This window comes from Scyliorhinus torazame, chromosome 2 (genome assembly GCF_047496885.1).
Source record: "Scyliorhinus torazame isolate Kashiwa2021f chromosome 2, sScyTor2.1, whole genome shotgun sequence".
Lineage (NCBI taxonomy): Eukaryota > Metazoa > Chordata > Chondrichthyes > Carcharhiniformes > Scyliorhinidae > Scyliorhinus > Scyliorhinus torazame.
In genome coordinates this window covers 81,074,080-81,090,525 of record NC_092708.1, presented here as the reverse complement: position 1 = coordinate 81,090,525, position 16,446 = coordinate 81,074,080, and the positions used below count along the sequence as shown (strand labels likewise).

The 16,446-nt window shown below is 44.9% G+C and overlaps 1 protein-coding gene across 1 annotated transcript in view; it reads right to left on the bottom strand.

Annotated features, from left to right (window-relative positions):
- Positions 1–12,437, bottom strand: part of tmem37 (transmembrane protein 37) — a 90,682-nt gene extending 78,245 nt beyond the window's left edge. Inside the window, exon 1 of the mRNA XM_072473169.1 lies at positions 11,615–12,437. Within this exon, the coding sequence (XP_072329270.1) occupies positions 11,615–11,719 (105 nt within the window). The 5' untranslated portion in view covers positions 11,720–12,437. The remainder of the gene's footprint in view (positions 1–11,614) is intronic.
- Between the last annotated feature and the right edge of the window lie 4,009 nt (positions 12,438–16,446).

The window sequence follows — 16,446 nt, the reverse complement described above, 5'->3', positions numbered from 1 at the left end:
TGGGGGAGAATTTCACCCCAGATCTTTTTGCTCATTGTAACTGCAGAAAAAGCTTTTTATTCCCTATAATGATAGAATATATAATAACTACTATATTTATTTTCTCTTCAGCTCCCTTTGAGTAACCACTCGCTTCATGGCATCTGTGACTTCACTCTTCTGAGTCACATTCATGTATGTGGCTAAGATAGCCTCTACCTTTCAGACAGCTTTAGACTCCCAGAATCTTGCAAAACCTCTCACACCACAATTCCCCCAGATAGTCAGTCACTCCTTTCGTTCCGAATTCTGCTAAAATTCTCTTTAGCAGTTGGGTGCTCCTCATGCACTATGTACTATAGAAACCCTCCTCTGCTATATAATGAGGAGTGTCTCTAACTATTCCTCAAGGTCTGTAATTTTAGTCCAAAAGCCCACCTGTAGACATTCCCTAGTTGTCCTTTACAATCTCGGTTTTGAAAAGCAGAGTCTGTACTGCCTTTTCAAAGGGATGTGGATAAATATTTGAAAAGGGGAGGTTTAGAAAGGTACAAGAAAGGGGCAGGGAAAGGATTAAGTGCACAGCTCTTTCACAGACCTTGTACAATGGGCTTCCTCTATATTGTAATGATTCTGTATGATTCAGTTTTGAACTGGCTCAAAAGACACTTATGCCTCTTTGAATCATATCAGCTTGTACATCATATGGGTCCGAGACCTTTGAATGTTATGCCTATAAAGAGACGTCTCACTACAAACTGTTGCCAAATTATTTTTAACAGCCTTCAGTTTTATAAACATAAGATTTAATGTTCGGAAACATGGTTCTCTGCTTTAAAGATCAATCACATAAAAGCACTAAATATTCTGGCAGTTGAAAAGAGCCCAAGGTTTTCGTAACAGGATCACATCCTTGAACCTTGTTCAACTTGGCACATTAATTGTTCAGAAGATTCGTACTGTAACAGTCCAAAGTGTAAATTTCAGGAAGTATTTTTCTGAAAACTGGCTCATTTCTTCCTTCTATCATTAATTTTAATCCTTGGAAATTATCACGTTAAATGTGAGTGAAAAGAACAAATGTCATCAGTTAAGGTAATTTTTTGAGAATAAAAGCAAAATTTTGCATGAGGTGGAAACCCAAAACACAAACAGAATATGCTGGACACACACTGCAGGTTAAACAGGGTCAGTGAAGAGGACGGAGAAGGTGACAAGTGGTATGAACACACAGTTAACTCCGGAATTCTTCCTCAGGATCAAATGGAAAAGCAAATATTCTACTTCAGGCCATATCTGTGTTCATGAGTTGTGGTACTGGAAACAGGCTGGCAAGACACATAGGCCAGGAACAGAAACTGCCACATGAGGGAGGTCCTGGCTGAATTGACACTGGCAGTCTGCAAGAGCACTCAAATCAACACATTATCGTTATTGCTATATGGATCTATCATTCCCACTCACGTTTGCAGAAAAGAGCAAGACGCGCTATAACTATGCAATGAACTTCCAAACACAGGTGATCAACTTTGTAGCAGGACAAACAAAAGGCTCCATAATAGGGTCATAGATGTTTACAGCATGGAAACAGGCCCTTTGGCCCAGCTTATCCATGCCGCCCAGTTTCTTTTTCTAAGCTAGTCCCACTGGCTAACAGCTGATCAGACATGAGTGTTTCAAAGGACAATGGATCTTGATTGAATCACCCTGGCTGAGCATGAGTAACATGTTTATTCCCATTAATGAGTTTAAGTCTGGCTGGAACAATAGAACTCAGACCAGGTGTGAACATATATCTATGCCTCAGTGCTCGTAGACCGGTATAAAAGAAGGAACATCAGAACAGATCTTCAGTGATAACCTAGAGCTCAGCTGTGAATCTGAGTCATATTTGTGAGAGTGAGAGAATTGTGAATAAAATTGTGTTAAACCAAACTGTTTTGTCCTATGTCTCGCACATAAGGGCACCTAGGTAAAAAGTTTGAATTATAAACTGGTCAAAGTGTCTGAGATTTTACAGAGGCAACAGAGTTTAGGGTGGCATGGTAGCACCGACAGTTAGCACTGTCGCTTCACAGTGTCAGGGACCCGGGTTTGATTCCCGGTTTGGGTCACTGTCTGTGCGGAGTCTGTACATTCTCGGTGTCTGCGTGGATTTCCTCCGGGTGCTCCAGTTTCCTCCCACAAGTCACAAAAGGCGTGCTTGTTAGATGAATTGGACATTCTGAATTCTCCCTCAGTGTAACAGAACAGGTGCCCGAATGTGGCGACTAGGGGATTTTCACAGTAACTTCATTGCAGTGTTAATGTAAGCCTACTTGTGACACGAATAAAGATTAAAAGATTATTCACAAATCAGGAAATTATGAAGGATTAGCACAGCAGTAACAAACATGAACCATCAAGTCTACATGATTTGTTAAGATAAAGGTTAGACTGTTGGCTTCTGTTCTCTGCAGTACAAAACGTAACAAATAATAATAAAAATCTAGCCGCACATATATCAGTCTTCCAGCATGAATAAGGGGATTTTTTAAATCTGGTTACGTTTACATTTAGCATTTAATTTAGCTTTAGCACTAACATGTAGGCCAGGATTTCCTGACCCTGTCACAGTGGGACCTGTTCCATTGACTTTTGGCAGGACTGGATGATCCTGGTAGCAGGCAGGGCTGGATAATCCACCCAATAGTTTCTTTCAGTCTTAGTCAGTGGTAAACAAGTTGCCTGCTGGTGACAGTTGCACACGTGGCTTGCTCGAACTGGTTCCCTCGTCAGCAGGGTCGGACTCAGGTTTTTGGAATTTCAGATAATAAAAATACAGACTTATGCATAAATTAAGTAGCATAAAGCCCAACTTGAAGGAGTACTTGAAGGAGTACTGCGATGCCAGAGTACTTGCAAATCTTGGGGAATTTGGCACAATGAGGGAAGAGTTCTGTTTTTTTATGGAACAAGGGATGGTCTGAAAGAGGGAGCAAAAAAACAGAGAGACCTTGGAGCGGTAGCCCAGAGACATTCATTAGGTAAGCAGCTGGCTGACTAGTTGGTAATTTTCTTTTTCTTCTCTAAATTATAAGTCGTTTCAACCAGCACCAGGAAAGTTATCGAATATATAGTTTAACTATATAACTTCATATAATGACAAATAATGGTTGAACAAAGACATTAATTAATTAATTAAATAAATAAGATAAATCGAAGATAAGGCAAAGCAGATCTGGTGGTAGAGTGGCACAGTGGTTAGCACTGCTGTCTCACAGCGCCAGTGACCCTGGTTCCATTCCAACCTTGGGTGACTGTGCTGGGATTTCACATTCTCTCAGTGGTGGTGTGGGTTTCCTCCGGGTGCTCCGGTTTCCTCCCACAGTCCAAAGATGTGCAGGTTAGGTGGATTGGCCATGCTAAATTTTCCCTTAGTATCCAAAGGCTATCTAAATTGCCCAAAGGTTAGATGGGGTTACATGGATAGAGTGGGGGAATGGGCTTAGGTAGCGTGTTCTTTCAGAGGGTCAGAGTAGATTCAATGGGACGAATGGCCTCCTTCTGCACTGTCTGATTCTATGAGGTTGTGTGCCTGGACTGCAGTATGTAGGAGTTAATGGGCAGTGAGACTGTCTCAAGCAAACATATCTGCAGGAGTCATTTCCATCTTAAATCACCGCAGCTCTGAGTCATTGAGCTGGAGTTCAAGTTGGACAGATTCCGACACACGAAAGAGGAGGGGGGGGGGGGGGGGCGGGGGTGGAGATGTTTCTCGACAATTTGATCCAGAATAAAGCTACACTCCAGGGAAAGAGGTTCAGAAAGGGAGTGTGCGCCTTGCACATAAAAAAGTAAAATATTATACAGACAGATCAATCCAAAAAGGACGACGGTGGTGAGAATACGACCATTAAGGGATAGGAAGGATGATACCACAACAATAGAGAGGTGGCAGAAATATTAAATAATTGTTTCACTTCAGTGTTTACCAGGGAGATAGAACAAGTAAATTTGATACGGAGTGATGATAGGCAGCATGGTGGTACATTGGTTAGCACTGTTGCCTCACAGCACCAGGGGCTCAGGTTCAATTCCAGCCTTGGGTGACTGTGTAGAGTTTGCAAGTTCTCCCTGTGTCTGCGTGGGTTTCCTCCGGGTGCTCCGGTTTCCTCCCACAGTCCAAAGATGTGCAGGTTAGGTGGATTGGCCATGACCAACATGTGGGGTTACAGGAATAGGGTGGGAGAGCAGGCCTAGATAGGGTGTTCTTTCGAAACTAGAGTGCAAACTCGATTGGCCAAATATTCTCCTTCTGGACTGTAGGGGTTCTATGGATAGGTTTATTTAAAATTTTAAAAAGCGATGTATTGAACAAACAAAATAAATTCAAAGCGGACAAACTCCCTGATACCGATGGAATGCATCCACATATTTAAAAAATAGGGAAAAGATAACTGATGCATTATTACTCATTTAATAATTCATTGGAAAAAAGTGAAGTGCGAGAGAACTAAGAGATAACTAATGTAATCTGTATATTTAAGAAGGAGGACAGAACATGTCCAGAGAAATATAGACCATCAGCTTAACATTGGTGGTAGTCAAAAGAAAATGGAATCTTTATGGAAGAAAAGAATGGAAGAACATCTAGAAATAAAAAATATAATGATGAATCGAAAGCATAGATTTCAAGAGGGAAAATCTTGCTCGACTAAGAGTTTTGAGGAGATATCAGAGAGAATACGTAATCCAAAAAGGTAGCTCAGGATCAAAAGTATTTTTATAATATTGAAAAATGTATACCCAAATAACTATCACTGCTTATTTATATAGAATTTGATTACTGTGAATGCACAGTATGTTTTTAAGATTTTTAGAAATGGTTGGTATTTTCTCAGAGTATCAAAGGAAAAAGAGATAGAGCACTCGTAATTGAAATCTGACCATTATGTTTTTTCTCCTCTCAGAATTTACAGTTCACGAGCGAACCAAAACCTATATTCTACCACATGTTGCTGTGAAAATCCAGGAGACACCACCTTATTGCTGCCCAATCCTAGTGCTATTCATGTCAGAGTTACTAACCCAATGAGTTCCATCCTCTATTCAGTTCTGCAAGGTACTAACCTCTGACTTGGTACATCCTGCATAATCCTCAGCTTCAAAACTGGCAAATGATTTGAATGCATGGGTAAATAATATATTTATAAAATAATGGCCACTCATTGGGCAGCACGGTGGCGTAGTGGTTAGCACAATGCCTCACAGCGCCAGGTTCAATCCCAACCCTGGGGTCACTGGCCGTGTGGAGTTTGCACATTCTCCCATTGTTTTCAGGTGTTTCGCCCCCACAACCCAAATATGTGCAGGGTAGGTGGATTGGCCATGCTAAATTGCCCCTTAATTGGAAAAATGTATTGGGTACTCCAAATTTATAAGAAAATAGTAAAAAAATAATAATGGCCACTCACTGGTGAAAATAGGAACAGTCAAGACCACCGATTTATAATTTTCACAGAAAAGTGAACAAATGCAAAATTCAATTCCCAGGTCATCAAAGCAAGAATATCAAAATACCATAGAATTTAAAAAAAGAGGATTTGATGTATTGTAAAATTAGTGGTACTGATAACATAGCATACATTGCATGGCATAACAACCCTTTTGTTATAAATCAGCTTTCCTTCTTACATTCACCATGAATAATGCAGCAGGAAATCTTGGAGTCTTTAAAAGTGCACGAAGAAAAGACAATGTCATCTAACAATCCAATTCAGCAATACCAGGCCAGGTTTTACCTTGGGGCAGGGTCGCCCACATCCTCACCCTGTGTAAATGTCAGGGTTGAGCCTGCCCTCACTTGACCAGCTCTGCCCTCAGCCACTGGCTTGAGGTGAGACGTCTGCCCCCATCGGGAAGTCTCTTCTCAGAGATCTGACAGCCAGTCAAATGGCAGATATCCGACCGGAGGTAAATGCCTTATTGGCATTAAATCCGGTCAGGGTGGGGAGATTCCTGCAATGGTCATGCAGCGTTGTCAACATCGCTCCAGCCATTGGATGGGCCTCGCACTGGGGCCATTGAATTTGGTCCTTGGTGCCTACAACCCCCGCCACAGGCAAAAATCGAATGCCAGCAGGAGGCCTTTGAGTGGCAATTATTTGGTCACTCAAGGTCCTCAATTGGCTCGCAGGTGAGCGGGCCATCTACACCTCCCCTGCTGCTTGCCAAATAGCAGTGGGATGAGTAGGCATTGGGAATAGCATCGTTGCTATGCCACACAATTTTACAGAACCTCCGATCAGCTACCATCCCGCCCCCAGAGTCTGGGCGGCACCGTAGCACAGTGGTCAGCACTGTTGCTTCACAGCATCAGGATCACAGGTTCAATTCCCAGCTTGGGTCACTGTCTCACTGTCTGTGCGGTGTGGAGTTTGCATGTTCTCCCCGTGTCTGCGTGTGTTCCCTCCGGGTGTTCCGCTTTCCTCCCGCAAGTCCCAAAAGACTTGCTGTTAGGTAAATTGGACATTCTGAATTCTCCCCCATGTGTACCTGAACAGGTGCCGGAATGTGGCAACTGGGGATTTTCACAGTAACTTTATTGCAGTATTAATGTAAGCCTACTTGTGACACTAATAAAGATGATCAGAGGCCATAAGTGTCTAGTCACTGTTCTGCTCTATTTAAATGTCATTGAACAGATGTTTTTCCAGTGATTCTGTGTTTTTCCAATTTGAACACCTCTAGGTGGAACACAAACTGATAAACTGTCAGGTTTTGGATCCTGCCTGTACCAACATTGTTGAAATTGAAATTTCACACTCAGAAAGTGAGGCAAATTAGAGAATCAGAAATACCAAAAACAACAATTTGCTTTTAAATAGCACCTTTAACATGGCAAAATGTCCCAAGTTTAAATTTTGATACAAACATTTATCAAAACAGGTTACAGCAAACAACATGCTTCCCTACAATCAACTATACAGTCTGTACAGATTTATCCTCTTTTTCACCTCCCCAGTGACAAACAGCCCCTCAAACACGGTCACAAAGGTCCCCCATCTTTCCTCAAACCCCCCTGAAGAGCCCCTTAACTCATACTTTATCTGCTTCTCTAATCGTAGGAAGTCGTACAGGTCACCCAACCAAGCAGCTACCCCCGGTGGCGATGCTAACCGCCACTCCAGCAAAATTTGCCGCCGTGCAATTAGAGAGGCAAAGGCCAAGACATCGGCCTCCCTCCTCTCCATGAGCACCGGCTTCTCTGAAACCCCAAATATCGCCATCAAAGGGTCCTGGTCCACCTCCTCCAGTATCCTGGCTAAGACCGTGATCACTCCCGCCCAGAATCTTCCCAATTTATCGCAACCCCAAAACATGTGCGCATGATTCGCTGGCCCCTGCCCACACCCATCTGCTACCCCCTGAAAGAACTCACTCATTCTCGCCCGAGTCACATACACCCTGTGCACCACATTAAACTGCATCAGGCTCATCCTTGCACATGAGGAGGTCCCATTTACCCTACGCAGTGCCTCACTCCATGCTCCTCAATTGATCTCCCCTCCCAACTCCGCTTCCCATTTCTCCTTTATCTTCACCACCCGCTCGCCTCCCTGCTCCCCCAGCCACTTGTATATATCCCCAATTCTTCCCTCCCCTTCCACATCCCGGAGCAGCAGTTGCACCAGCAGGGTGTATCCCAGCAACCTAGGGAACCCCCTCCAGATCTCTCGCGCAAAGTCCCTAACCTGCAGATACCTGAACTCGCTCCCTCTAGGCAGCTCTACCAGACTGGCGAACCCTTCCTCCAAATACAGATTCCTCACCTTAACCAGTCCCACTTCCCTCCACATCCTGTATACACTATCCATCCCCCCAGCTCAAACCCATGATTCTCTCACAGCGGCATGAGCACTGACATCCCTTCCACCCTAAAATGCCTCCTCAACTGATTCCATATCTTCACTGTTGACTGCACCACTGGGCTCCTTGAATACCTACTCAGAGCCATTGGCAGCGCTGCCGTCACCATAGCCCAGCGTTCTTCAAACTTTTTTCCGGGGACCCATTTTTACCAACCGGCCAACCTTCTGGACCCAACATGGCCGACCTTCGCAACCCACGCCGGCTGACCTTCGCGACCCACCATTTTCTCTTACCTGGTTTGCTGCTGATAAAAATGGAGGAAATGGTTTTGGGTCCCTTTGGCCCTCGTACACGCTCCTCCAATGGAACCTGTTGGATGAAGGTGAAGCCTTCTGGTGTCGGAAAGTATGGAGTCTCCATCTGTCCAAAGTTCTGAATTTTTTTCCATAAAATTTTATTAAATAAAACCCCCCCAAATTTGTAAAAAAAAAAAAATTAAAATAAAATGAATAAAATAAATGAATAAATAAAATGAATTAAAAAACCCCAAACCTGTAAAACAAAAAGCTGCAGCGTTTAAAAAAAACAGCGGCCGCACTGCACATGCGCGCCCGATCATCAGTGCGCATGTGCATAGTTTTGCGCATGTGTGCCGATGATCGTGCTGCGGCCGAATTTCTTTTACATGTTCGCGGCCATTTTAAAGGCCGTTTGCAGCCACCGCTATTAAAAGCCGGCTGCTGCGCGGGGATTTTCACGATCGAGAGCGCCGCGAAGGACGGCTCCACGACCCTCCCGTGACCCACCTGCTGGTCACGCCCCGGGGTCTGAAGGACACTGCCATAGCCCTCAAACTAGACCACTTACAAAATTGCTCCTCCATCCTAACCCACTCTACCTCTTCTCCTTACCAACACCGTCACACCTTGTCCACATTCGCTGTCCAATAATAATGAAGCAAGTCCGGCAACGTCAGCCCCCCTCTGCAGCAGGATCCTCCCCACCCTAGGCACCTTCCCCGCCCATACAAAGTCAGAAATGATAGTGTTCACTTTCCGAAAAAAGGCCTTCGGTATAAAGGTCAGGGGAGCTTGAAAGATAAACAAGAACAGAATATTCATTTTCTCCACTTGGATCCTCCCTGCCAGGGTTAAGTGCAGTGTATCCCACCTCTTAAGAAAAATTTCCCAAGTTGATCACAGGAGCATTAGTAAATAAAATCTGACACCAAGCCACATAAGGAGAAACACAAGAAACATTTCCCCTTAGTGGAGAGGTCAATGACCAGGGGGCTTAGATTCAAGAGAAGGGTGAGGAGGTTTAGAGTGTGGGGGAGGAGGGAGAGATGGTGGCGCAGCGGTTAGAACATACAGTGCAGAAGGAGGCCATTTGGCCCATCGAGTCTGCACCGACCCACTTAAGCCCTCACTTCCACCCTACCCCTAATAACCCCTCCGTCTGCATCGACCTAAGGTGTTGGGTGGGGTTACTGGGGTATAGAGATAGGGTGGAGGTGTGGACCTCGGGTAGGGTGCTCATTCCAAGAGCCGGTGCAGACTTGATGGGCCGAATGGCCTCCTTCTGCACTGTAAATTCTACGAATCTATGAAACCTTTTTAGTCACTAACGGCAATTTATCATGGCCAATCCACCTAACCTGCATGTCTTTGGACTGTGGGAGGAAACCGGAGCACCCGGGAGGAAATCCACGCAGACACGGGGAGAACGTGCAGACTCCGCACAGACAGTGACCCAGCAGGGAATCGAGCCTGGGACCCTGGCGCTGTGAAGCAACTGTGTTAACCACTGTGCTACCGTGCCACCCTGTGGCAATTCGGGAATTGAACCCGCACTGCTGGCTTATGTTCTGTTTTACAAGCCAGTTGTTTAGCCCACTGTGCTAAACCAGCCCCCAAGGAAGATCAGGTAGAACAGGTAACTACAAACAGGGGTTGTACGTGGAAGGATTTGCCTATTTATTTTAGCTTTTCATGCAAGATAATACTGTACAAATTCAGAATTTCAAATAACAGGCATTTCAACAGCAATAACTACTGTATATCTCCTGGAAAAGGGATCCGATTACAGAAAACAAACACTTCCTTGTTGCCACTTTAAGACTACACAAGGCTCTGAGAACACTCATCTTACAAATAAGTACAAGGGTCTTTTTAAATTCTCAAACCTATATATTGGGATTATTTTCCATGTTTCTGCAATCCAATTAGTGCATGACAAATCTGAAACTGAAATGGAACACCATAACCTTACATCCTCACCTTATTGAAAGCATGTGCAGAACAGAGTTCTAAAAATATCATTGGTGTTTTAAAACAGAGCATTTTAAACTATCATTGAATTATAATTTATTTTCGCTTGAGGTTTCAGATTTAATTCTATAAGTGGCACAAATGTAGTTATGTGAAAAGAACTCCAATAAGTAGTCAGTGACTCTGGCTATTTGACCTTTGAAGGTTTGTATTTTGTTTTCCGCCAGTCATTAGGATTCATCAAAGTGTCCAGTTCATCTCTCCATGAATCTTGCCGAACCTGCTGAGTTTTTTTCTGGCATTTTTCTGTTTTTATTTTCTGGCATTTTTCTGTTTTTATTCCAGTTAGTCCTCCTCTGACAAATTCTAATAAGGTCTGTAAACAATTACCTTTCTGCATTTCCCACTCAAAAAAAAATGGGGGGGGGGGGGGGGGGGGTTCCTTTTAAAGTTTCTCTGCCGTTTTCACACACTGTTAATATGTAAACCATTCACCAAATGCTTTCAGACGTGTACCTCGGGCGGGGTGGGTAATTCATAGAATCCCTAGTGTAGAAAGCAGCCATTCGGCACACCGAGTCTGCATCGACCTAGGGTGCCTGCCCCACCTTATCCTCATAACCTCACCTAATCCACCTAACCTGCACATCTTTGAACTGTGGGAGTAAACCGGGCACCTGGAGGGAACCCACACAGACACAGGGAGAATGTGCAAACTTCACACAGACGGTTACTCAAGGTCAGAATCGAACCTGGGTCCTTGGTGTTGTGAGACAACAGTGCTAACCACTGTGCCACCATGCAAATTCAAATTTATAACCAAGATTTATGCATAATATTCAAGTTGCAGCAGATAGTCATGTTATGAGGATTACTGGATGACTCAGAACCCTATGACATGGATTACGAAGGAATACATCGGAGAGGAAACTGCTTTGTTTATAAATGTGTAACTTTAATTCACCTGCAGCACCTTTTCTGTTACATTATGATTTGCTTAAACAATGTATTCCTTACTCATCAGAGAAGGAATGTTTCAAATCAAAGCGACAACATAAGAACCGGAGTTACCAGCAGATCAACAAATAACTATCAGGCTGGGATCCTTTACATTTCTTTTCAAACATTGACCAACCGGTCTTTTTGTCTAATATCAGCAAATCCCATTTAAAGTGCTGTTCACAATTCGCTCTTCTCATTATCATTGGGGGGAGGGGGGCTAGAGAGTAGGTCAGATTTTAGTGAGACTATTAAAAGGAAAGTCAAAACTTTTTAAAAGATTACTGAAATGGTTTAAGAGCGATCACTCTAACCCATTCTTCAGACTTCCTCGTCTCCCTTCCTTACAGACCTATCTCTGAATTGGAACCAGTGGATTGCTAATCTTTACACAAAATACTAAATTCAAATTGACATAGAAGGTTTGAAACGTCTTTTTTCGAGTAAACAGCTGTAAGGTTTCCCTTGTCCTTCCCCTTGTCCTAAAGACAAATTCTGTGAAGTCAATGTACCTTTAAGAGAGCAGCAGGCTTCATGGTGTTTGGAGCACGAACGGCAGCAGTGGTTAAGAAAGGCGATGCTGGGTTTTTTGCAGACGCTGCAGATTTCGCGATCATTTCTACGGTCAAAAGTTCAACATTGCATTGGAGTGGTGAGGGCTAAGATTAACGAATGCGGTACGAAGCAGACGGACGCCCTGGGAAAATGCGAGGTTGCGAAACTTGTGGTCTTGGCTGGGCAGTGGGTCGCTGTGAGGCTTCCTGGTAAACACAATGCCAGTGGCTTCAGGGCGGGTTCGGTGGCGCTGACAGGAAAAGCGGTCACTTCACACACGGCTTGTGCCTGTTTCGATTTCGATGCTGCAGAAACATTTGCTGATGCTTTATAAAAAAACTACGTGCTTCACGCACAGCTGATGTTTATGAGACGATGATTTAATCACCAGTCACCAGATTGAAATAGCATTAGATTACGGGTGGTGGTTCCAAACTCCTGTTTTTAGAAAATCCCCTAATATATGTAAATACTGTGAGCCACACCGAGAAGCACTTTCAAAGTCCTGCACGTTGTGAATTGAAACTAAGAAGTTGTGTACTACATTTGGGAGACTAACTGGGCTGTAAGATACGAAACTGGTGGTTGTGCAGTGACTGCGTGTATGAAATAGTCACAGCTCCTACACCCAGTTATCATGGGAGACTTTGTGGTCAGGGGCAAAGCTCTTCCAATTGATCTCGAAGGCCTCTATCTACAAAGACCCCGTGAGCGCTTTCTGGTGTGGACTTTTTCTTTGCCAATGCTAATTTTATAGTCTTAGTGCCACCTACAGAGGATCTGGAGCAACAATTATGTGCAGTAAGAAGTCTTACAACACCAGGTTAAAGTCCAACAGGTTTGTTTCGAATCACTAGCTTTTGGAGCACAGCTCCTTCATCGGGTGAATCGACCAATTATGCAAATCATGCAGCCAATCACATTGAATAATTCTCACAGAGAGCAAATCAAGAATCAGAATCGCCACAGTGCAGAAGGAGGCCATTCAGCCCCTTGAGTCTGCACCGACCCTCTGAAGGGGCACATGCTACCATGCCACCCGGCTTTAATGGTTTACATTTTATAACTTGATTGGGAAAGAAGCTGAAATATCATAAACCAAATAAAATTATATTAATTTATAAAGCTGTGGACTCTTTTAGTGTGGAATGCAGATATTTAACATTCCACAAAGATTACATTAGTTTTTCAGGGTCTGACAGAATAATTATAACAGCTAAAACCACTGTTACTCTTCAATCACCAAATTATAACTTTTCCAAGGATTTCTACAGTGAGATTTATAAAATAAAAAATGAACTTTATCTCGAACCAGACATTTTTACTTGATAGAAACGTGATAGGCCAGGATTCTCTGATCCAAGTTCCCCCGCCACCACTGCCAGCTGGAACGGAGAATTTGGCACTCATCCAAAACTCCGTTCACCTCAGCGGAACCGGAGAATCGGCGTGAATGAATGGAGAAAATCAGAGCAGGAGTAGGCGATTCAGCCCCACGAGCTCTCTCCGCCTTTCGATATGATCAGGGCCAATCCCCTATCTCAATGCCATACTCCTGCTTTCTCCCCACATTCTTTGATTTGATTGGTTTGATTTGATTGTCACATGTACCGAAGTACAGTGAAAAGTATTTTTCTGCGGCCGAGGAATGTACACAGTACGTACACAGTAGACACAAGAATAATCAACAGGGAACATTGACAAATGATACACCGACAAAACAGTGATTGGTTACAGTGCGGAACTAGGGGCCAAACAAAGCAAATACATGAGCAAGAGCAGCATAGGGCGTCGTGAATAGTGTTCTCACAGGGAACAGATCAGTCCGAGGGGGAGTCGTTGAGGAGTCTTGTAGCTGTGGGGAAGAAGCCGTTCCCATGTCTGGATGTGCGAGTCTTCAGACTTCTGTACTTTCTGCCTGATGGAAGGGTCTGGAAGAAGGCAATGCCTGGGTGGGAGGGGTCTCTGATAATGCTGTCTGCCTTCCTGAGGCAGCGAGAAGTGTATACAGAATCAAGGTGGGGGTGGCAAGTTTTTGTGATGCGTTGGGCTGAGTTCACCACCGTCTGCAGTTTCTTGCGATCTTGGACTGAGCAGTTGCCATACCAGGTTGTGATGCAGCCGGATAGGATACTCTCTATCACACATCTGTGGAAGTTTGTGAGAGTCGATGCAGACATGCCAAATTTCTTTAGCTTCCACAGGAAGTAGAGACGTGTTGGCTTTCTTGACTGTTGCATCAAAATGTGTGGACCAGGACAGACTGTTGGTGATGGTGACCCCCCAGGAACTTAAAGCTATTGACCATCTCCACTTCGGAGCCATTGATGCAGACGGGAGTGCGTGTCATGCTACAGTCGATAATCAGTTCCTTGGTCTTTCCAACATTTAGAGAGGTTGTTTTCGGTACACCATGCAACCAAGTGATTTAGCTCCCTCCTGTAGTCGATGAACAGCAGTCTTACATAGGCTGGTACGGGAATTGAACCCGCGCAGCTGGCATTGTTCTATATTACAAGCCAGCTGTTTAGCCCACTGTGCTAAACCAACCCCAAACAAATCTAAACCCAAATTCTTCCATTTAAAAAAAAAATAATTTTCATTAAAGGTTTTCATAAAATATCAATAACAAAATGAGAAAGAAAAAAGAACCCAACAGGGTTAAGTACAAAACACAATCTAAAAAAGCAACCCCCCCAAACCCCTTCCCCCCGTACATAAATAATAAATTAACATTAACACCCCGACTTAACACAACAGGTGTATACACCCCCTCAGACCCTTCCAGTGTAAATAACATAAACAAAAATAAAGTAAACCACCCCCCCCGAGCTGCTGCTGCCATTGACCAATGTCTATCGTTCTGCCAGAAAGTCTAAGAACGGTTGCCACCGCCTAAAGAACCCTTGTACCGACCCTCTCAAGGCAAATTTCACCCTCTCCAATTTAATGAACCCTGTCATATCGCTGATCCAGGATTCCACGCTTGGGGGCCTCGCATCTTTCCACTGAAGGAGAATCCTTCGCAGGGCTACCAGGGACGCAAAGGCCAGAATTCCGGCCTCTTTCGCCTCCTGCACTCCCGGCTCCTCTGCCACCCCAAATATTGCGAGCCCCCAGCCCGGTCTGACCCTAGATCCTACCACCCTCAACACCGTCCTCGCTACGCCCTTCCAAAATTCCTCCAGCGCTGGTCATGCCCAGAACATATAGGTGTGATTTGCTGGGCTCCCTGAGCACCTAACACACCTGTCCTCACCCCCAAAGAACCGGCTCATCCTTGTCCCGGTCATGTGTGCCCTGTGCAGCACCTTAAACTGTATGAGGCTGAGCCTCGCGCACAAAAAGGAAGAATTCACCCTCCCTAGGGCATCTGCCACGTCTCCTCTTCGATCTCCTCTCCCAACTCCTCCTCCCACTTACCTTTCAACTCCACCACCAAGGCCTCCTCCTCCTCCTGCATCACCTGGTAAGTTTCCGAGATCTTCCCCACTCCCACCCACCCCTCCGAGAGCACCCTGTCCTGTACTGTGTGTAGCAGTAGTCGCGGGAATTCCACCACCTGCCGTCTGGCAAATGCCCTTACCTGTAAGTACCTGAAGGTGTTCCCCGTGGGGAGCCCGTACTTCTCCTCCAGCTCACCCAAGCCCGCAAACTTCTCATCCACAAACAGGTCCCCCAACTTTCGTATCCCTGCCCTGTGCCACCCTGAAAATCCTCCACCTGTTCTTCCTGGGGCGAACTGGTGGTTCCCCCGTAATGGGGACCCAAATTCTTCCATGTTACGCACTACAATTAATCAGTAAGACAAAGCGCACTAAACATCAGCTTTTCCCTCTGCGGTATTGCCACACCCCAGAACAAACTCCAATACTACAAATGCCTAACACTTTCCAAAACTGTTGCTAAATCCCACAATATTCTCCTCATTGCCCGTTAGTGCCAACTATAACATGCATTTGTATAGGGCATGTAGCATAGTAAAACACCCCAAGGTGCTTAACAGGAGCGATTATCAAACACGTGCCAACGTCCAAGTATCTACATCTAATATGCCCGTGATCTTGCTGTGAATCTTGAATTTTCAACTAACTTGAAGCAAATTTTTAGTTATGTGAGGGAGCGATTGATAATAAGGTCAATTATTTACTATTTTAAGAGAATAGATGATAAAATTAAAGAATTTGATTCCTCAAATGCACTTCCGAATGCCACAATACCGTATAATAATAATCAATCATTTTAGTGTCTGTGAGGTTAAGTGCCCTGGTTCTTGGCCGAAACCCTTCAGCCATATTTAAATATACATGGGATCCAGCAGGGGCCAGGTCCCGGAGGCAGACCATATCTTGCCGTCCGTCTTGGTGCGTGACGTAGGCGTATTGGGAGTTGGCGTGCAGCAGCTGGACCCACTCGACCAAGGGGTCAGTCATATGGCTCCTCGCATGCTTCCGGAGAAGGACAGGTCCCGGAGTTGTCAGCCACTATGGAAGCGAGACCCCGGAGATGGACTTCCTAGGGAAGACAAACAAACGGTCATGAGGGGTCTCGTTCGTGGCTGTGCAGAGGAGCGATCTAATGGAGTGGAGCACATCGGGGAGGACCTCCTGCCAGCGGGGAATCGGGAGACTTCTAGACCGAAGGGCAAGAAGAACGGCCTTCCACACCGTCGTGTTCTCCCTCTCCACCTGCCCGTTTCCCTGCGGGTTGTAGCTTGTAGTCCTGCTCGAGGCGATGCCCTTACTGAGCAGGTACTGACCCAGCTCATCGCTCATGAACGACGGTGCCC